Here is a 23,667-nt window from a genome sequence, read left to right as displayed (position 1 = left end):
ACCACCCCCCTAAATGCATTGAAGCAACTGCCATGTGATTGGTTGACTAGATAATTGCATTAATGAGAAAAAGAACAGGTGTTCCTAATAATTCTTTAGGTGAGTGTATAAGTGAGTAAAATAGATACAACAAAAAAGTTCTGCAACTTTTTAACATACGCTGTGGTTTCATTCCTCACCGTTTTCTAGATGTTGCTTGCTGACAGTGAATGGAACATTCTTGTTTATATCCACAGGCTGAAAACCGTTCTGGAACATGTCCAACCTATTAAAAAAAAATCCCCCACTAATAGTGATAAAGAATGCATACTCACCCATTTTATCCCCTGCTTTTAACACTGTCACTCTGATCCTTCCTATTGATGCATGCGTGATGTCATCTTCTTGTCTGCAGCGTATACCTTGGACACTGCTGCAGCCAATCATGGGCTTTAGCGGAATACGGCACATGACCACCTAGGCCAGAGACTGGCTGTAGTGGTTATGTGGAGTATTCGGGCATGCCATCTCTGCAGCCAAACTGTTACAGACAGCCAACTAACCAGTTTGACTTAGGGCTAAACCTAAGGGCATTGTCCTGGCGGTTCCCTGGTTTTCAATCTTTGGAGGTCAGAAACACAGATGTGAAGCACCAAGTGGTCAAACAGTACTTGGCAGGAAACAAGCCAAGATCGTGGCAGGCAGAGTCCGTGTGTATCTGTTAGCCAAGTCCGAGTCAAGTCAGGGCAGCAGTGAGTCAAAACGGAGAACAGGCTAAGGTCAGGGCAGGCACCAGGGACATATAACAGGCAGAGGTTTGGTACATGGGTAAACAGAATAAATAGCAAACCTCTGCTGGTCAACTAGCAACATAGAAACCTAAAACTCAGGCACCCTCCCACTGGTGGTGGGAGTACGCATTATTTTATTACAATTGTTGGCTATGCTTTACCTAAAATGGCTATACACATTAGTCTAAAAGCTAATAAAAACCAAATGACTGTTCATCAGGTGAAATTTAACAATGAACAATCACTTTAGCCCAATAATGACAGACCATTGCCACCTGCCACCTGAAAAGAAGTCAGCCGTGTTTGAATTTTTTCCCCAAATGTCTAATAAAAGATCATTCTTTCAAAGAAAGACTGGTTGTGGACAAAAGATCTTTTTTGACAGAATGTTTCCAGAAAGATCCGGTGTCACTGAATATGTATGGTCAGATTAGTCAAATGTAATGACCAGTATGGACTAAGATGTGTATGGCTGCATTTGAGAAACTATTGTTTACTAAGTTTTTCAACCATCACCCTCCTTCTATATTATATGTGACAGTGTCTGTACCATCTGTATGCCAGGCGCACTGACTAATGAGCCCCCGGGAAATGCAGGAAAGTTGGAAGTGATCTCCTGCATCTCCAAGCAGCTAGATAATTAGAAAGAACGCTGGGCATACAGATCTCATGGACACTGCGGGTACTCACCAATGTTAGGCCAGGCAGAATACAGACATATAAACTGGCCAGCTTTAGGGAATATATGAGGGCAGGGAGCGCAGTGAGTGAGGAACTTTTTTGTATCTCAGTATTGTGCAGAACAGTGAAGATTTGCAGCTCACTGCCAAAAATTAACTTCAGGGTCAGTTTTTTCATAAAAATGGCAAAATCAATAAATAAAAATGTATTGAAAAAATGTTTATTATCAATTGCCCTACACATTGAACAAAAAAAAAATGCTAGTTACACTTTACACTGTGGAATGATGTAGATCAGTACACAAAAATAAAGGGGGTCAATTAAGACCAGCGTTTTAGATGCCGGTCTTAATAACCCTGTGTGTTGGATCCACCCAAGTTATGAAGAGGCACCGGTCGCTACATAACTTTGGCGTATCCACCGCCGGTAGAAATTGATAAATGAGGCAGACCGCAAACGCTGTGCCCACCTTTTTTTAGACCTGACGTAAGTGGGGAAAAGTCGCAGAAATACACCAAAAATAGATGAATTTCTGTTAGTAAATGACCCCCAAAGTTTTTATCAGCAAGGTTTTATAACCATTTAGACCTATATTTTAAAGGGGTGGCCCCACAAAAAAATATTCTGCAGTTTTCAAACCAGCACCTGGATCTGAGTACTTTTGTGGTGGACACTAGCAGTGGGGTAGCTACAGGGGTCGCAATTGCGACCGGGCCCCTGAGCCAGGGGGGCCCACGGCCCCCTCACCGCCTCCTATTCAAAATCCAGGCCACTAAGTTGTGATCTAATAGGGTCCTGCCCCGGGGGCAGTGCGCACGGCGCAGCGCAGGCTGTTGGCAGCTCACGTGTCAGAGGGGGCGGCCGCAACATTGAGTGAGGTCTGACTGAGTGAGGAGGAGCCGGAGGCGTGGTTTCCGCGTATCTCCGGCTCCCAGTCAGACACTCAGAAGCAGGCGGCAGTGCGGACGTGCGGTGGCTGGCGGCGAGGTGAGTTTTGAGTAGTGACTAGTCTCTACTCTGAGTGGCAGGCGGCGGCAGCGCAGAGCAGAGCCCAGCCCAGCTTGATGATGGGATGGGAATAGAATGGGATGGGATCATGGAGTGAGTGGGACAGTGGGAGTCTGGGACTCTGAATTCTGTGGGAATCTGTCTCTGTGGCTGAAGTGGTTACTGGGCACACACACTACTTACTGTGTGTGTGTGCCAGGCCCAAGGGTCAGACTCAGGCCGCAGGCAGGCAGTGTGTGGGCCTGCACCAGGCAGGGGCACTGGCCCCTGGCCTGGGCAGGCCAGGCAGTGACTGCTGTTACTGTGAGCCAGGAGAAGCAGTGCACTGCAAGCAAGTGTGGGTGCATGCCACTGTGCCAGCCTGCCAGTGGCAGGCTGCAGGCAGCGGCCCAGGCCCCCAGCATGATGCCCATTGTCTGTTGCTGACTGGCGCTGGGCACTTAAATTAATGACAGTGTGTGTGTGCCAGGGGGCAGGCCACAGGCAGGCAGTGTGTGCGCCTGCGCCAGGCACGAGCACTGGCCCTGGGGTAGGCAGTGACTGTGAGCCTTGTGTGCAATAATGCTGGACTGACCCATACATCGGCTATATACGATATTACCAGTCCGTCCATATATAGCCGGTTGATGGGTCAGTCCAGCATTATTGCACACCATGTGCTGTCTGAAGAATTTTTTCACTGCACATCTATCAAATTTCGCCCTGAATTTAATTTGTAAATATATTAGCAATTAAAATCAGGGCAAAATAAATTTGATAAATGTGCAGTGAAAAAAATTCTTCAGACACCACATTGTGGTACATTTCTCCGGGTGTGGAGCACATTCCTGTTAGTTTAGCTTTATGACAGTGAGATATGATAGGACTGTGTACACACTGAAATCTGGTCAGCACAAGGGGTGGCCTTAGGGAGAGGTTTTTTATATCATACATTAAAGTGAGCACTTTCAAATACTATTAACAATACTAACTGCAAACATTTTTTTCTGCTCCTAGGTCTGCCACTGTGCGTAATCGTGCCACTACACGTTATCTCACTCAGATTTTATATTTTCAATAAAAAATAAGAACTTTTACTACTTTTAAATGGCATCCTTATTATTATGCATTTATTGGATCAAAATGTATTTTCTCTGTGAGATTTTAGTTCTGCCATTAGGCGTACATGGGTCTGTTGGTGTTATGAAACGGTATTGAGGGTAGGGGGGGCCCAAACTGAACTCTTGCACCAGGGCCCATGAGCCTATAGCTACGCCCCTGGACACTAGGAATGAGCGAATAGACTATCCGATGAAACATCCGAAGTCGATTCGCATAAAACATTGTTCTAATACTGTACGGAGCAGGAGCTCCGTACAGTATTATAATGTATTGGCTCCTGCTCTGTACAGTATTAGAACGAAGTTTTATGAAAATCGACTTCGGATGTTTCATCAGAAGTCGATTCGCTCATCCCTAGTGAACACACATCCTGAGCTGCCAGCTTCATATAAATCTATCAGAGGATTGGGAACAATGAATGGGGAGATCTCTGGACCCATGTGAGGTACAGGGCTGGTTCTAGCTTTGTTAGAAAGAGATTGTCATGTACTATATGTCTGAGGTTAATTTTTTTTCCATTATTCATGAGATAACCCATTTAAAAATTTTCTCTGATATCTAGTCACTGCTTGGTTAAATAGCAAATGTTACCGTAATATTTGAGATTGGCGCACATGCTCCGGGCCAAGTGCCAAGCCACGCATGAACTCATAGCACAGTCCATTTTGAAAAGTACAGAACAGCTCTGGGGCACAACCATGAGCTCGCAACAACTGGAAACTTGTCACCTCATCTTCTCGATCCACAAACAGCTCAGTCCTTTTGCCATAGACACGCACAAGTACTGCATCTTTCATACACTTATCCACATAGCAGGCAAGCAGCTTGTTTGTGATGCCGTCAGTGAACAACTGTGAACACAAAAGAAAAAAAAAATCAATACAATAATAAACTCATCCATAAAAAACACTAAAAAACTAACTTGTGCATAAATAATTATATTATCATTGTTGCTAAATGGAAGTCATCAACATGAAGGCTGTTGATAGATTTAATTATTGCTGTGTGGGACTGATTGTCAGTCTTCTTTAACCTGTTAGGGACATATGACGTACCGGTACGGCATGATGTCCCGGTACTTAAGCACACATCAGTCCCACACAGGCCGGCGGTGATCGGAACCCGGGGCCTGCTAAAATCAATCAGCAGGCACCGTGGCACAAGGCCTGTGACCCCCCTCCCCCCCCGTGTCGGCGATCGCAGCAAACCGCAGGTCAATTCAGACCTGCGGTTTTCTGCGTTTCGGGGTTATTCGAGTCTCTGATGATCCAATAACATGGAAAGGACGGTGATCGGTGGTGTGATAATACACCACCAATCACCATTCTGCACGCCTGAGAGGTGGCGGTCACGCCACCTCTCAGGATCGAATCTGATTGGCTGGCAGGGAGGCTGGGCAGGCGGAGCGGCAAATTTGAATTGCCGGAGCTCCTCTCTCCGCTCATACCGGTCCGTGGAGCGGGAGAGACTGGAGCTCCGGCTGTGCTGCCCAAAAAAAAGTGTGTTTTTTGTGCCATCAAGCACTGTAGTCTGTAGGGACAGGTAGGGATAGGCGATTTCGGCAGGGATAGTGAGGGATAGATAGGGGGAAAATTTTAGCACTTTTAGCACCTTAATCGGGTGTCTGGAGTCCACAGCACTTATTTTTTTGGAACAAAGTATTTTTTTTTGTTTTTTTTGCATGACTTTGCGTCTGGCCACTGTTAGCGCATCGCCCACCCCACCCCACATTTGTATCTTTCTTTTTTTTTTTTTTACACTTTTTTCGAAAAATATTTAGTTCGTTTTTCTTTATTTTTTTTTATTTTTTAGCTGTAGGGCAAAGTTCGCGAACACCCATGCCCCCACACACACTAAATAAAGATTTACACGCACGCACACACACTCCCCTATGGCCCGCCGGACGTTCTCGGCCGAGGAGGCATAAGCCCTGCTTGCCTCCGAGTCCGAGAGCCCCAGTGAGGACGATGATGACCCCACTTTCCTGTTGTCATCTGCATCCTCCTCATCATCTAGCGATGATGATTGGCCCCCAAGCCGGCGGAGACGCCGCCAGCCGGATCAAGGGGACCTTCATGCCAGGGATGATGATGAGCCCCCAAGGCGGTGGAGACTCCGCCAGGCGGATCAAGAGGACCTTCATGCCCGGGACCCTGTGGCCCACGCTAGTACGAGCAGCTCTGGGGCTCGTACTAGTTTTCCGGCCCACCAGATCAGTCCACCTGAGCCCCCTGCCGGTGAACTTGTCTGGTGTACCCCAGAGTATTTTGAGCCCGTGATTCCTGATTTTGTAGGCCAACCAGGAATCCAGATTCCCACAGTGGGCTTCACTGAATACGACTACTTTAGTCTTTTTTCAGTGACCACTTTCATGGGCGTAGGAAGCGGGGGGGACGGATCCCCCCCAGGAAATAATGCGGGGGGGACAGGTATGGTCAAATCCCCCCCAGCGCCAGCGGGGCAATGTGTGCGGCGGCGGGGCAGGCACTGAGATGAGCGCTTCATCTCCATAGTGATCTGTTTGTATCGCCGTCCTCAGGACAGCGATACAAACAGAAGGCTGCGGAGGAGCAGGGCAGGGAGGTGTGTCCCTTTTTCTGTTCCTCTGATAGGCTGCCGGCACTACTAGGCCGGCAGCCTATCAGAGGCCGGCGTAGGCGGCGCGATGACGTCATCGCGCCGCCTGAGCCGTACAGCGCTGGAGTCGGGACACAGTGACAGGCCGGAAGAGGCCTGCATCGCATTGATCTAAAGAAGTAAGTATAAGTGTTAATTATTATTTTTTTTATATATACAATACTTTGTTTTACTGGCACATGATTGGGGGGGCTATTACTGGCACTTGATTGGGGGGCTATTACTGGCACTTGATTGGGGGGGCTATTACTGGCACTTGATTGGGGGGGGCTATTACTGGCACTTGATTGGGGGGGCTATTACTGGCACTTGATTGGGGGGGCTATTACTGGCACTTGATTGGGGGGGCTATTACTGGCACTTGATTGGGGTGGCTATTACTGGCACTTGATTGGGGGGGTTATTACTGGCACATGATTGGGAGGCCTTTTACTGGCACATGATTGGGGGGCTATTACTGGCACATGATTGGGGGGGCTATTACTGGCACTTGATTGGGGGGGCAATTATTGGCACATGATTGGGGGGGCTGTTATTACTGGCACATGATTGGGGGGGCTATTACTGGCACATGATTGGGGGGCTATTACTGGCACATGATTGGGGGGCTATTACTGGCACATGATTGGGGGGGCTGTTATTACTGGCACATGATTGGGGGGGCTATTACTGGCTGATGAGAGGCACTGGGGGGCTGATGAGAGGCACTGAGGCTCTTATCTGAGGTCTGATTGGGGGTCATTCATATTGGGGTCTGAGCTGAGGTGTGATCTGAGGTCTTATTAACATTGGGGATCTTATTGGGGCTGTTAGCTGAGGTCTGATTAACATTGGGGGTCTGACCTGAGGTGTAATGAAAAATATTTTTTTCTTATTGTGCCCACTTCCAGCCCGGAGCCCAGCTGCCCAGAGCACTGATCCGGAGCAACTTGGAGAAAAAGGCCTCACAGTCTCCCACACTCCTTCTGCCCGGCCAAGCCAGCCAGCACCTCAGGCAAGCCAGCCAGCACCCCTGAGTCTTCTCTTCAGAACTGTAAGTGTGTGTGTGTGTGTGTGTGTGTGTGTGTGTGTGTGTGTGTGGGGGGGGGGGGGGGGGGGGGGCGTTCACACACACACACTTGAAATTTAACGATATAAACAACTCGCAGTTTACTGAATAAGAATATACCTGGCGAGCAAAAATGCTGTCCCCCCCAGATTTTTGGGGGTTCCTACACCCATGACCACTTTGTAAATCTGATGGTGGAGCAAACTAACCTGTACACCCAACAGTTCGTTGCTCAACACCCAGGCTCCCTTTTGGCTAGGGCCGGTTGCTGGACTCCTGTCAGTGCAGCCGAGATGAGGACGTTTTGGGGCCTCGTGCTGCACATGGGTCTAATCAAAAAACCTAGTGTCAGGCAGTACTGGAGTGAGGACGTCCTCTACCAGACCCCACTCTACAGTATGGCCATGACACGTACCCGGTTTGAGGCCATACGGAAATACCTGCATTATGCAGATAATGCAGCATGTCCCCCCCCCCAAAGTGATCCTGCCTATGACCGCCTGTACAAAATCAGGCAGGTCATTGATCACTTTGGGGCGAAATTTGTGGAGGCCTATGTACCTGGAAGGGAGGTCGCGGTTGATGAGTCTCTCATTGCTTTCAATGGGAGACTCATTTTCCGCCAGTATGTTCCCTCTAAGCGGGCGAGGTATGGCGTGAAACTGTACAAACTTTGTGAGAGTACATGAGGGTACACTTACAAGTTTCGTGTGTACGATGGGCGAGATTCCCGTATTCAACCCCCAGAATGTCTCCCCACTCTAGGTGTTAGCGGGAAACTTGTGTGGGACCTTAAGCACCCACTGCTTGATAAGGGTTACCACCTGTATATGGATACGTTTTATACTAGTATCCCCTTCTTCCAGTCCCTCGCCGCCAGATCCACGTCCGCTTGTGGGACCGTGCGGAAAAATCTGCGCAGCCTCCCTACCTACCCCCTCCAGGTACCTGTCCCAAGGGGTGAGACCCGTGCCCTTACTAGTGGAAACCTGCTGCTGGTCAGATATAAGGAGAAGAGGGATGTCCTTGTACTGTCCACAATTCACGGTAACGGCATCACCCATGTCCATGTGCGAGGTACTGTGGCAACGGTCCTCAAGCCCGATTGTATAGTCGACTACAATCGGTATTTTGGAGGAGTTGATCCTCTCTGATCAAGTCCTCAAGCCATATAACGCCATGCAAAAAACCCGGGCATGGTACAAAAAAGTTGTGGTCTACTTGGTGCAGGTTGCCTTGTACCACTCTTTTGTGCTGTCCCAGAGCGCTGGCAACACAGGGACATTCCTTCAGTTCTATGAGGCAGCCCTCAAGGCCCTGATCTTTTCTGACTGGAAAAGAGCAGGCGGGAGTACCTCGGGAACTGGAGGCGCCTGGATTGTCCCTGGCCAACACTTTCCAGGTGTGGTCCCCCAATACTGGAAAAAAGGGGCGGACCCAAAAAAGGTGCAGAGTGTGTCACAGGAGGGGGATACGGAAGGACACCACTACTCAGTGTGACACGTGCCCCGATCATCCGGGCCTCTGCATTATTGGTTGCTTTAGGGAGTACCACACTTCCATGGAGTACTAAATTTATAATCCCCTTCCCCAATTTAGCCACTGACTATCGAAAATAAACTATGGTTCTCAGACTTGAGACACCCCAAAAAAATTTTTTTTCCAAAAATGAGATTTTGTAAAACTAAAATAAAGTAAAAATGTACACATATTAGCTATCGCCACATCCATAAGAATCTCCTCTATAAAAAATACCCCATGACCTAACCCCCCAGATTAACACGGTCCCCAAAAGTTTTTTGCCACATTTTCCATTTTAATCCATTTTTTCCAGTAACATTTTTTCCAGTAACAAAGCCAGGGTTAACAGCCAAACAAAACTTAATATTTATTACCCTGATTCTGCAGTTTACAGAAACGCCCCATATGTGGGCGTACACTGCTGTATGACCAAACGGCAGGGCGCAGAAGGAAAGGAACGATCATTTTTTTGACACCATGTCCCATTTGAAGAACCCCTGATGCACCCCTAGAGTAGAAACTCCATAACTCCATCTAAGAAACTACACCCCTCAAGGAATGCAAAACTGATTTTACAAACTTTATTAACTCTTTAGGTGTTCCTCAACAGTTTATGGCAAATGGAGATAAAATTTCTATTTTTGGTAACCTTACCTCACAAAAATGTAATATAGAGCAACTAAAAATCATATGTACCCTTAAAATAGTCCCAACAAAACCGCCACCTTATCCCGTAGTTTCACTTTTAGGGAGTTTCTACTGTAGGGGTGCATCAGGGGGGCTTCAAATGGGACATGGTGTAAATAAACCAGTCCAGCAAAATCTGCCTTCCAAAAACCACACGGCGCTCCTTTCCCTCTACGCCCTGCCGTGTGGCCGTACAGTAGTGTACGACCACATATGGGGTGTTTCTGTAAACCGCAGAGTCAGGGCATTAAATATAGAGTTTAGTTTGGCTGTTAACCCTTGCTTTGTTAGTGGAAAAAATTGATTAAAATAGAAAATGTGGCAAAAAATTTAAATTCTGAAATTTCATCTTCATTCGCCAATAACTCTTGTGGAGCACCTAAAGGGTTAATGATGTTTGTAAAAATCAGTTTTGAATACCTCGAGGGGTGTAGTTTCAAGAATGTGGTCATTTTGGGGTGATTTCTATTATGTAAGCATCACAAAGTGACTTCAGACCTGAACTGGTCCCAAAAAATTGTGTTTTTGAAAATTTCTGACAATTTTCAAGATTTGCTTCTAAACTTCTAAGCCTTGTAACGTCCCCAAAAACTAAAATGGCATTCCCAAAATGATCCAAACATGAAGTAGACATATGGGGAATGTAAAGTAATAACTATTTTTGGAGGTATTACTATGTATTATAGAAGTAGAGAAATTGAAACTTGGAAATTTGCTAATTTTTCCCACATTTTGGTAAATTTGGTATTTTTTTATAAATAAAAATGATTATTTTTTTTTACTTCATTTTACCAGTGGCATGAAGTACAATATGTGACGAAAACACTGTCTCAGAATGGCCTGGATAAGTAAAAGCGTTTTAAAGTTATCACCACATAAAGTGACACTGGTCAGATTTGCAAAAAATGGCCTGGTCCTTAAAGAGGACCTTTCACTAAATTAAAAACTAAAAACTAACTATATCAGTGGGCAGAGCGGCGCCCAGGGGTCCCCCTGCACTTACTAGTATGTCTGGGCGCCGCTCCATTCGCCCGGTATAGGCTCCGGTGTCTACAGCTCCCTCTGTTGTACTGGGCGGAGTTTTTGTATTAGGGTTGTCCCTTGCTGCAGCGCTGGCCAATCGTAGTGCACAGCTCATAGCGAACGGAGCGGCGCCCAGACATACTAGTAAGTGCAGGGGGACCCCTGGGCGCCGCTCTGCCCACTGATATAGTTAGTTTTTAGTTTTTAAACTAGTGAAAGGTCCTCTTTAAGGTGAAATATGGCCGTGTCCTTAAGGGGTTAAAGACATCCTAATACCTGCTGCAAAGCAGCAAATAACCAAATTAGTCCGCACTGCATGTATCAGGTATTCATAATCTTGCTATTTGTATACTTATGTGCTATCGACTAGGGATGCTTTAATGAACCTACAGTATCAATGTGTCATCAGATTTCCAATCCCAAAACAGTTACCATAGCATCATACAGGATAGTTTTCTAAAGATGTTTGTCAGCATCAGAAATGCGCCCACTACCTCTTAGAAGTCATGTGGGAGGCCCAGTCTCCTCAGGAGTCATTAAGTCCTGGCCTACAGGGGTATGGGATATATCATTACAAGTCAGCTCCAGGGGCACTCAGCACATGCGCAGTGTGCAAAGAAAGCTGGAGCCAGTGCACCTTGCTTAAGTGCACATGTGCCAGATGCACGTTGCTAGTTTGTAATTATGTATGCCAGCCTGTAAGACTTCAATCCAGCCAGTATGGGCAGGGGAGGGCATGATTCGTCAGAGTACTGGGTCTGGCCACAGGATTCAGGAATTGTCTGCTACTTTATAACTATATTTTTTCTTCTGTTTTGCAAGGGACACTTCAGAGTTACAGTTTTTGAAACATATTACCATCCTGTGGATGTTAGCAGTTTAGGGGCTGCAAGTGTGATGAGAGGTTTCTAACAAATCAGACACCCCAAAGTCCCAGATGGCTGTAAGATTGTGAAATTGGACTGTGTGCACCACTAGGAACGAGGACTGATGTGAATGATAATCTGTGAGCAGCTCTACAGAATATGTCAGCGGTACAAAAGCAAATACACTACTGGAAAATGGAAAAATAACACCTGGAAAACGTAATATGATTGAGCTGCGATTGACAGAAGTATAAACTGCTAGTGGTGCCTGGTGAATGATCACACAAGGGTTTGGGTTCTGCAGCAGGGTATATGTTGGGGCAGGGTCACATTAACACTGGGTGGCATCTCCCCTTGATGCGATGCAGGCTGCCACCCTGGCCTGGTAACGGTCCTACAGATTCTGGATATCCTCCTGAGGTCTGTCATTCCAAGCTTTTCAATGTGGACCTATAGTTCAGCCAAGGTGGCTGTTGGCTGATGTACATGGAGGATCTGTCACCCCATCCAATTTCATTCTCGATGAGGGGAGGAGATCTGGAGATCGAACTGCTGGATACCCTGAAGAGCATGTAGACTTTTCCAGGTGTCCTTTTTACATTTTCTGGTAGTGTACATAGATAAATATCTGAAACTGGGGTCAAAATGGCTAGCAGTGAATGTAAAAAAGAGTAAAAACAAATGGAAAAATAAGTCAAAATCGCAAAAAAGTCATGAAAACTTCACTTAATTACTAGGCAGCCATTGTTACCTGTACGTGGAGCTACAAACGATATCACATTATTTTCTTCCATATAAGTGCTTCTAAAATTCAAGGAGATCATCACTGTGTCAGATATGCTGATGTTTGTGGTGCAACCCTTGTATACTGTCCTCAAGCCTGACATTGTACACATTATCTGGCCAGTCCTTCTGTGATTGGTGGACACTGATTGGCTGTGTCACTTCTACCCTTCTAGTTATATTCATTAGTGGAAGGATACTCTGAACAGGCCATCCAAGGTAAAGTTGCTTTGAACCGTCCAGGGTACCCATGATTGTGTACAGGAATTCACGAGTGATGCCAAAAAAGTATTTATTTTTGTTTAAGTAAACCTTTGTACTGGTGTCACTATAACAGAAATGACTGCATCAGCAGAGGGTTGCAAAGTCTATTCACATGACCTACATTGTGTACTTACTGCACTCCTTAACAGGTTACTGTCTAGGAAAACAGCCAGCGGACAAGTACTGCAGCCACTCCGACCAATGAAAATAAAAAGAATCACCCCACCACACTACAGTAAGGCTACTTTCACACTTGTGTTTTTCTTTTCCGGCATAGAGTTCCGTCCTAGGGGCTCTATACCGTAAAAGAACTGATGGTTTTATCCCCATGCATTCTGAATGGAGAGCAATCCGTTCAGGATGTCTTCTGTTCAGTCTTTTTGACTGATCAGGCAAAGGATAAAACCGCAGCATGCTACGGTTTTATCTCCGGCCAAAAAAACTGAAGACTTGCCTGAATGCATAGGAATGTATTAGTGACGGATCCGGCATTACAAATACCGGAATGCCAGATCCATCCTTCCGGTCTGCGCATGCGCAGACCAAAAAAAAGGGTGAAAAAAAAAAATGCCGGATCAGTTTTTCCGGGTGACACCGGAAAGACGGATCCGGCATTTCAATGCATTTTTCTGACTGATCAGGATCCACATCAGTCTTAGGCTACTTTCACACTAGTGTTTTGGCTTTCCGTTTGTGAGATCCGTTCAGGGCTCCCACAAGCGGTCCAAAACAGATCAGTTTTGCCCTAATGCATTCTGAATGGAAAAGGATCCGCTCAGAATGCATCAGTTTGCCTCCGCGCCGTCTCCATTCCGCTCTGGAGGCGGACACCAGAACGCTGCTTGCAGCGTTTTGGTGTCCGTCTGACAAAACTGAGCTAAACTGATCCGTTCTGACACACAATGTAAGTCAATGGGGACGGATCCGTTTTCTATGACACAATCTGGCACAATAGAAAATGGATCCGTCCTCCATTGACTTTCAATGGTGTTCAAGACGGATCCGTCTTGGCTATGTTAAAGATAATACAAACGGATCCGTTCTAAACGGATGCAGAAGGTTGTGTTATCTGAACGGATCCGTCTGTGCAGATCCATGAGTGATACACGTCATGAATTATGCATATATGGTTTACTTCAATTATCTTTAAGGAATCACGGAGTCTTGATCAGTCTGGCACTAATCATGTGGGCCTATAATTTGCCTGTGCATTGAGAAATCACCTTTGTTAATTATCTGGTGCATTAACAATTACCGTATATACTCGAGTATAGGACTAGTCTTTTGGCACATATTTTTGTGCTCAAAAAGCCCCCTCGTCTTATACTCGAGTCTAGGTCTGTATTATGGCAACTTACATTGCCATAATACAGACCAACAGTGGCGTAGCTATAGGGGTCGCACCGGTCGCAACTGCGACCGGGCCCCTAAGTCAGGGGGGCCCACGGGGCCCCCCAGGAGATAATGAGTAAAGCCCTGGATTATTTATTTGGCTATCTTACTTTGTTTTAGCTCCGGTAATAGGAGGCAGTGCGGGGGGCGGCTCTCACTCACTGACGTCACGCGCCTGCTCCGCCTAGTGGGAGAAGCAGGCGCGTGACGTCAGTGAGTGAGCGCCGCCCGCACGCACTGCCTGCTATTACCGGAGCTAAAACAAAGTAAGATATCCAAATAATCAGAGTAAAGAGCTCGGCAATGAGCAATGATTAAAGTTAAAGTAGTTACTGATTATTTTATAAATATACTGCTGTGAGCGTCGGGGAGGGGGATCTGTGGATGGCACTGTAGGGGGATCTGTGGATGGCAGTGCCACCCACAGATCTCCCCCCTAAACAGTGCCATCCACAGATCTCCCCCCTAAACAGTGCCATCCACAGATCCCCCCTAAACAGTGCCATCCACAGATCCCCCCTCCCCTAAACAGTGCCATCATGGCACTATTTAGGGGAGGGGGGATCTGTGGATGGCACTGTTTAGTGGGGATCTGTGGATGGCACTGTTTAGGGGGGATCTGTGGATGGCACTGTTTAGGGGGGGATCTGTGGAAGGCACTGTTTAGGGGGGAGATCTGTGGAAGGCACTGTTTAGGGGGGAGATCTGTGGATGGCACTGTTTAGGGGGGAGATCTGTGGATGGCACTGTTTAGGGGGGAGATCTGTGGATGGCTCCCTGTATTTAATGCAGAGTGTGTGTGTATATAATGCACACACTCTGCATTAAATACAGGGAGTCAGAGTCAGACTCCCATCAATCTGAGTCACCCTCTTGCAGATATGTGTATATAATGTAGAGTGTGTGCATTATATACACATACACTCTGCATTATAGCTGCATTTCCCACCCTAGTCTTATACTCGAGTCAATAATTTTTCCCATTTTTTGGGGGTAAAATTAGGGGCCTCGGCTTATACTCGGGTCGGCTTATACTCGAGTATATACGGTATGTATTGATTTTCATTCTATTTGGTTGGTTAATTTTGGATTTATTATAATCTTTCTATTCTTGGTTTATTGTTACCCAGTATTTCTCCCCTGATGAACCTATATTTGGGGAAACGCGTTGGGATGTTTAGGGTAATATGAGGGTGAGTCAGGGCAGGCACGAGACCACGGGCCACCCACCATCAGGGTGTTCCTGTGGGTTGAGGTACTAATCAGGGTCCTCGTAGGGATAGTTTGTTCCCACGTGTGCCCCCACTGTCTGTCTCCCCTTTTTTTAGATTTTTGTACTAACAGACTGGAAACGAGGATATGATATAATTTTTTGGCTCTTGTTACAATTATTCGTTGAGAGGTTAAATGTTTCAGATCATCCAACAAATTATAATATAAGGCTACATGAGTAAACACAAAATGCAGCTTTTAACCCCTTCTACCCCGAGCCAGTTTTCTGCCCAGGCCGATTTTTGCAAATCTGACATGTGTCACTGTATGTGGTAATAACTTTGGAACACTTTTATTTATCCAAGCCATTCTGAGACTGTTTTCTCATGACACATTGTACCTCATGACAGTCATAAATTTGAGGTGATATATTTCACCTTTATTTAGGAAAAAATCCAAAATGTACCAAAAATTTTGAAAAATTCGCAATTTTCTAAATTTCAATTTCTCTGCCTTTAAAACAGAAAGTGATACCTCATAAAATATTTATTACTTAACATAATTTTAAAATGCAATTCTTAAAATTGTTAAGAAAATTTCCAAAACCCACTTTTTAAGGACCAGTTGTTCAGGTCTGAAGTCACTTTGTGGGGCTTACATAGTGGAAACCGCCCCATAAATGACCCCATTCTAGAAACTAAACCCCTCAAGTTACTCAAAACTGATTTTACAAACTTACTTAACCCTTTAGGTGTTCCACAAGAATTAAAGGAAAATGGAGATTAAATTTTAATCCATTTTATTCTTTAACACATCAAGGGTTAACAGCCAAAAAAAAACTCAATATTTATTACCCTGATTCTGCGGTTTACAGAAACACCCCACATGTGGTCGTAAACTGATGTAAGGGCACACGGCAGGGCGCAGAAGAAAAGGAGCGCAGTATGATTTTTTTAAGGCAGATTTTGCTGGACTGGTTTTTAGATGCCATGTCCCATTTGAAGTCTCCTGATGCACCCTTACAGTAGAAACTCCCAAAAAGTGACCCCATTTTGGAAACCATGGGATAAGGTGCCAGTTTTATTGGTACTATTTTGGGGTACATATGATTTTTAATTGCTCTATATTATGTTTTTTGTGAGGCAAGGTAACCAAAAAATGGCTGCTTTTCGTTTTTATTTTTTACAACATTCATCTGAAAGGTTAGATCATGTGCTATTTTTATAGAGCAGGTTGCTACGGACGCAATTATATCAAATATGTCTACTTTCTTTGTTTGTTTGTTTCAGTTTTACATAATAAAGCATTATTGAAAAAAAATTATGTTTTTGTGTCTCCATTTTCTGAACATTATATTTTTTTATTTTTCTGCCGATCGTCTTGTGCAGGGGCTCATTTTTTGCAGGAAGAGTTGTCGTTTTTATTAGTACCATTTTTGGGCACATATGATTTTTTGATCATTCATTATTACACTTTATGGTGTAAGGTGACCAAAAAAATTGGTTGTTTTGGCACAGTTTTTATTTGTTTATTTTTACAGCATTCACCAGAGGGGTTAGGTCATGTGACATTTTTATAGAGCAGATCGCTACGGATGTGGCAATACTTAATATGTATACTTTTTCTTATTTATTTAAGTTTTACACAATAATAGCATTTTTTAAACCAAAAAATTATGTCTTAGTGTCTTCATAGTCTGAGAGCCATAGCTTTTTTATTTTTTGACCAATTATCTTAGGTAGGATCTCATTTTTTGCGGGATGAGGTGACGGTTTAATAGGTACCATTTTGGGGGGCATATGCCTGTTTGATCCCTTGGTGTTGCACTTTATGTGATGTTAGATGACAAAAAATGGCTTTTTTGGCACTGTTTCCATTTATTTATTTTTTTACGGTGTTCACCTGAGGGATTATGTCATGTGATATTTTTATAAAGCAGGTTGTTACAGATGTGGCAATACCTAATATGTTTAAAAAAAATTATGTTTTATTGTCTCCATGTTCTGAGAGCTATATTTTTTTAAATCGATTTTCTTATGTAGGGGCTAATTTTTTGCGGGATTTGGTGATGGTTTTATTGGTACCATTTTGTGGCACACAAACGCCTTTTTGATCGCTTGGTGTTGTACTTTTTGTGATGTAAGGTGACAAAAATTGCAGTTTTTATTTTATTTTTTTATGGTGTTTATCGGACGGGGTGGATCATGTGATATATTTATATATTTTCAGGGAAAGGAGCGTTTTTTTCTTTTTTTACTTGAAACTATTTTTTTTATTAAAAACACTTTTTTTTGCTTTTTTAAAAAAAACATTATTTCTGTCCCACTCTGGGACTTCAACTTTTGAGGGTCTGATCCCCTCTGCAATGCATTACAATACATCTGTATTGTAATGCATACACTAACAGGTTGCCTAGGAGACCCAGCCTGGGGCTGGATCTCCTCGGCCTCTGTAGAAGGCAGGTCCCGATGCCGTGCAAGGCATTGGGCAGCCTGTGCAATGCATCAGGCTGCCTTGTCACCCATCGGGTCCCCGCCACAGCAGCGAGGGGACCTGATGGGCTCCATCACCTGCCGCAAACCACTTCTATGCCGCGGTCAGCGCTGACAGCAGCATAGAAGGGGTTAATCCGCCGGTATCGGCTTTTAAAACAATGCCGGTAGATACAGAAGGGGCCCGGCTCTCAGGGACTGCAGGGCCCCTGCAGTGCCCGCCCGATCACCATGACGTATGGTAATAGTACCTCAAAATGCGGCCACCATGATGTACTATTACGTCAAATGTCGGGAAGGGGTTAAATGATGATTCAATTTTTTGAAGATAAAGATTGATTCAAAGCGTATACTACCATGTGAAAAAGTAATTGCCCCCTAAACCTAATAACTCGATGTGCCACCCTGCAGGGCAGTAATAACTGCAATCAAACATTTGTGATGAGTCTTTTACGTTGCTGTGGAGGAATTTCTACCCACTCTTCTTTGCAGAATCGTTTTAATTCATCTACATTGGGGGGCTTTCAAGCATGAACTGCTTGAGGTCTTGCCACAGCATCTCAATGTCAGGACTTTGATTCAGTCACTCCAAAACCTTAATTTTGTTTCATTTGAGCCATTCAGGGGTAAACTTGTCCTCCAGGACAAGCCATTCAGGATCATTGTCCTGTCACATACCCCAATTACGTCCGGACATTCTCCCTAAAGAGGTTCTCAGGGCACTTTCCCTAATTTAACGCTTGTCACTAACCTTTCGGGTGAAATTTATGGAAAATTTAAAAAGTTCATGCTACATTGATATTATATCATGAAAGTAGGTTATTTAAGTAGAAGCATGCAATGGTGATTTCCTCATCTCAAACAATTTATTTGAAACAAAAGCCAACAACAGTGGTGGGTATACCCCCACAAAAATGTCAGTGTCATGTGGCCTTGAGCATCAATTACAGCTTGACAACGATGTTTCATGATGTTCACAAGTCGACTTATTGTCTGCTGAGGCATGGCATCCCACTCTTCTTGAAGGGGACCCTCAGGTCATTGAGGTTCTGGGGTACAGAGTTAAGACTCAGCTAATCCTATAGGTTTTCAATAGGATTCAGGTCTGGAGAAAGTACCCTAGTCTCCAGCAGCCGTTCCTTAATGATGCGACCTTGATGAGCTGGAGCATTGTCGTCCATGAAGATGAAATTAGGCCAGTGTTGTTCATGCAGAGGCACAATGACTGGCTTAATGATGTTATTCAAGTAGTATGAGCTTGTCACTGTACCATTAACAAAGTGTAGGGCAGTTCTGTATTGACTGGACACACCTGCCCACACTGTAACACCACCAAAGGCTCGTCTGGTGACAACAGTGGCTCTTGTATAGCGTTCTCCTTGACGTCTCCAACATCATTGGCAGCCATCATTTCTGCTCAGCATGAACTGACTTTCATCAGTGTACAGCACTGAGGACCACTAGTCCCTTGTCCAGCGTAGCTGCTCCCTGGCCCATGTAAGATAATGACGCCTGTGGTCAGGTACCCTTGCAGGCCGTCTAGCATGCAGACCATGCTGGTGTAAACAGTTTCAAATGGTCTGTGACACTTGGGTGCCTCTCACCTCACTTCAAATCTGCCTGGAGTTGTGTGGCATTTATCATCCGGTTCTGCAGGGCATTGTTCAAAATAAAGCAGTCTTTAGTGTGGGATGTGGCCAAAGGATGTCCACTTCTATGCCTTTCTGTGACTCTTCCAGTCACACCTGCTGATGACATTCTAAGCTCAGGAGCCACGTCCATCTGACAACATCCTGCTTGAAGCCTCGCAATAGTGAGGTACTGTTGATCAATTGTTAGGTGTCGTCTTGGTCTTATGATGTCAAAATGTGAACAGCATAATTAGGAGGACAGTTTAAATATCAATTCTAATTGAACCAGGAAATTTATTGGAAGATTCATGGATCAAACACCTGTTGTGAATTTTGCCATTAAGCTCCTTGTTAGAGAACAGCAAGTTGTGCAAAAAGTACTAAAACATTGAACAGTTGGACATGTGCATTCAAAAGTTTAGAGAAGGTCACATTAAGTTCACCTGTAAAGGTTAGAGTACATTTTAGGTTCATCCTGAAATTTCACCCAAAAGCCAAATATCTCTAACTTTTTGAGTAGTGTATAAGCGGAAACATCTGGTCGGGGCCTGGTTAGAAGAGCCTGAAGTGTGCTTGAGTGCAGCTGTCGCAGAGTAAATGTTTAATTTTGACAGTGTCAAAATCCACCATGTGAAACTACCCTTACAGTGGAATGGAGTGTTAGTTAACAGGACCCATGTCTTTCAAAAAGTTCCACCTCTCACTCATCAGTCCACAAAATAGTATTATGTCAGTGTCATCTAATGCATTCCCGAACTGTAAGGGTTACATAGCTGTGGTAATGGAGACTGCATACAAGTACTGCTACTCATGAACTCTATTCCTACAGAGATTCAGCTGATGACCATATTAAAACTGTATTCAGGATCATAATCCCTGAAATGTAGAGCAGAGAGGAGGATGAGGCAGCCCTTTAGCTCAGCGTTGTGAAGTAACTTGTCCTCCTGTGTGATTAGGACAGGTTTTGTGTGCACTAATAGGACTGCGGCCATTTAGTTTTTCCTAATGATTGCCCCTAGACAAAACGAGCCATTATAACTAATGAAAGGCATATAGGAAAATATTTATAATGAAGTAATATTTAAATATTTTCATTTTCTTAATTACCAAAGAACCCTGGGAGAATCGAGAATCGGGCAAATTATCAAGAACGAACGTTTGTGTGAATAGTCGTTCCTGACAATCTGCCCATGTAAATGTGCCACCGTTCACCTGTTTCGCTCGTTTATTGGATGATCCTGTTGCTTATGCAGGCACCACAGATCATAGTTTCTGGGCAGCAGATCGTGTGGTCTAAACAGCGATCTGCTGCTCAGAAACCATGATTCTGTATGGGGATTGCTATAGTGATCCCTCATCCGCATACAGTGAAGGAGATCACTGCATGTAAAGCAGCGAGCAGCCGATTGTTGGAAAGGAACGCTTACTTCCCGACAATCGGCTGCAGAATCATCCCATCTAAATCCACCTTTAACCCCTTTGCTTTTTAACCCTTATTAGAATGGTAGATTTCAATTACTTTATTTGGGACCTGTATTTAAATTTCTTTGGAATGTGACATCATACTGCCTTTTGAGTCACATTGACAGGTTTTAAGTGTGCCTAGTGATACTGAACCCAGTTGTCAATTGAATTTGGTTAATTTAGTACCTGAGGGAACAATTACTTCTTCACATATAGACAGGTAGGGCTGAACGGCATTTCCCTTCAATAAACAATATCATTATTTAAAAACATATTTTGGGACATGTATTCCAAATTTGTATGAGATGCACCAGAATTATTTAAAGGTGCACACCTTCTAGCACAGGGATGCTCAACCTGTGGCCTTCCAGCTGCTCCAAAACTACAACTCCCACCATGCCCTCGTAGCTGGAGGCTGTCCAAGCATGCTGGGAGTTGTAGTTTTGCAACAGCTGGAGGGCTGCTAGGTACACATCAGTAAGATTTTAATTGCTATCACCTTTTATTCTGGGGTGGCTCAGCAAGAAATAGAGGATGGACTTAGGGTACGATGCAGTTTTGGAAGCTAAAATCAGGGGTGGATCATAAAAGGAGTGATATGATAAAGGATGCATACGATTTCTCCTCGTTTTTTCCCTCCTGGCTTTGGCTTCCAAAACTGCATGCAGAAACCTGAGTGTGTGGTTGTACCCTAAGATCCCCCACAATTTGAACACAAAATTCTGTTGCAAAATAAACCAACTAATAGATGGTATAAAGTTAAACCAAAGTGCCTAGCCATGTACCAAATATATTGCATCATCCACTCATCGTGTCTAGTAGAGTTGAGCGAACACCTGGATGTTCAGGTTCGAGAAGTTCGGCCGAACTTCCCGGAAATGTTCGGGTTCGGGATCCGAACCCGATCCGAACTTCGTCCCGAACCCGAACCCCATTGAAGTCAATGGGGACCCGAACTTTTGGGCACTAAAAAGGCTGTAAAACAGCCCAAGAAAGAGCTAGAGGGCTGCAAAAGGCAGCAACATGTAGGTAAATCCCCTGCAAACAAATGTGGATAGGGAAATGAATTAAAATAAAAATAAAAAAAATAAAAATGAACCAATATCAATTGGACAGAGGTCCCATAGCAGAGAATCTGGCTTCACGTCAGCAGAGAATCAGTCTCTTCATGCCATAGCAAAGAATCTGGCTTCATGTCAGCAGAGAATCAGTCTCTTCATGCCATAGCAGAGAATCTGGCTTCATGTCAGCGCAGAATCAGTCTTCATGTCATAGCAGAGAATCAGGCTTCACGTCACCCACCACTGGAACAGGCCACTGTCACACATTTAGGCCCCGGCACCCAGACAGAGGAGAGCGGTCCCGTAACAGAGAATCTGGCCTTATGTCAGCGCAGAATCTGTCTTCATGTCATAGCAGAGAATCAGGCTTCACGTCACCCACCACTGGAACAGGCCACTGTCACACATTTAGGCCCAGGCACCCAGGCAGAGGAGAGAGGTCCCGTAACAGAGAATCTGGCCTTATGTCAGCGCAGAATCTGTATTCATGTCATAGCAGAGAATCAGGCTTCACGTCACCCACCACTGGAACAGGCTACTGTCACACATTTAGGCCCAGGCACCCAGGCAGAGGAGAGAGGTCCCGTAACAGAGAATCTGGCCTTATGTCAGCGCAGAATCTGTCTTCATGTCATAGCAGAGAATCAGGCTTCACGTCACCCACCACTGGAACAGGCCACTGTCACACATTTAGGCCCAGGCACCCAGGCAGAGGAGAGAGGTCCCGTAACAGAGAATCTGGCCTTATGTCAGCGCAGAATCTGTCTTCATGTCATAGCAGAGAATCAGGCTTCACGTCACCCACCACTGGAACAGGCCACTGTCACACATTTAGGCCCAGGCACCCAGGCAGAGGAGAGAGGTCCCGTAACAGAGAATCTGGCCTTATGTCAGCGCAGAATCTGTATTCATGTCATAGCAGAGAATCAGGCTTCACGTCACCCACCAATGGAACAGGCCACTGTCACACATTTAGGCCCAGGCACCCAGGCAGAGGAGAGAGGTCCCGTAACAGAGAATCTGGCCTTATGTCAGCGCAGAATCTGTCTTCATGTCATAGCAGAGAATCAGGCTTCACGTCACCCACCACTGGAACAGGCCACTGTCACACATTTAGGCCCCGGCACCCAGACAGAGGAGAGGTTCATTCAACTTTGGGTTGCCCCGCAATATAATGGTAAAATGAAATTAAAAATAGTATTGAATGAGGAAGTGCCCTAAGGGGAGGTAGTTAATATCTAATCTGCACAAGGGATGGACAGGTCCTGTGGGATCCATGCCTGGTTCATTTTTATGAACGTCAGCTTGTCCACATTGGCTGTAGACAGGCGGCTGCGTTTGTCTGTAATGACGCCCCCTGCCGTGCTGAATACACGTTCAGACAAAACGCTGGCCGCCGGGCAGGCCAGCACCTCCAAGGCATAAAAGGCTAGCTCTGGCCACGTGGACAATTTGGAGACCCAGAAGTTGAAAGGGGCCGAACCATCAGTCAGTACGTGGAGGGGTGTGCACAGGTACTGTTCCACCATGTTAGTGAAATGTTGCCTCCTGCTAACACGTTCCGTATCAGGTGGTGGTGCAGTTAGCTGTGGCGTGGTGACAAAACTTTTCCACATCTCTGCCATGCTAACCCTGCCCTCAGAGGAGCTGGACGTGACACAGCTGCGTTGGCGACCTCTTGCTCCTCCTCTGCCTTCGCCTTGGGCTTCCACTGGTTCCCCTGTGACATTTGGGAATGCTCTCAGTAGCGCGTCTACCAACGTGCGATTGTACTCGCGCATCTTCCTATCACGCTCCAGTGTAGGAAGTAAGGTGGGCACATTGTCTTTGTACCGGGGATCCAGCAGGGTGGCAACCCAGTATTCTGCACACGTTAAAATGTGGGCAACTCTGCTGTCGTTGCGCAGGCACTGCAGCATGTAGTCGCTCATGTGTGCCAGGCTGCCCAGAGGTAAGGACAAGCTGTCCTCTGTGGGAGGCGTATCGTCATCGTCCTGTGTTTCCCCCCAGCCACGCACCAGTGATG

The 23,667-nt window shown here is 45.3% G+C and overlaps 1 protein-coding gene across 1 annotated transcript in view; it reads right to left on the bottom strand.

Annotated features, from left to right (window-relative positions):
• ETNK2 (ethanolamine kinase 2) overlaps window positions 1-23,667 on the bottom strand; it is an 87,104-nt gene that overhangs the window by 40,490 nt on the left and 22,947 nt on the right. The window contains exon 2 of the mRNA XM_040424007.1: window positions 4,152-4,411. Within this exon, the coding sequence (XP_040279941.1) occupies window positions 4,152-4,411 (260 nt within the window). The remainder of the gene's footprint in view (window positions 1-4,151; window positions 4,412-23,667) is intronic.

Source organism: Bufo bufo, chromosome 3 (genome assembly GCF_905171765.1).
Source record: "Bufo bufo chromosome 3, aBufBuf1.1, whole genome shotgun sequence".
Lineage (NCBI taxonomy): Eukaryota > Metazoa > Chordata > Amphibia > Anura > Bufonidae > Bufo > Bufo bufo.
Note: the sequence above shows the minus strand (reverse complement) of the source record. Positions and strands in the feature narration are given on the sequence as shown.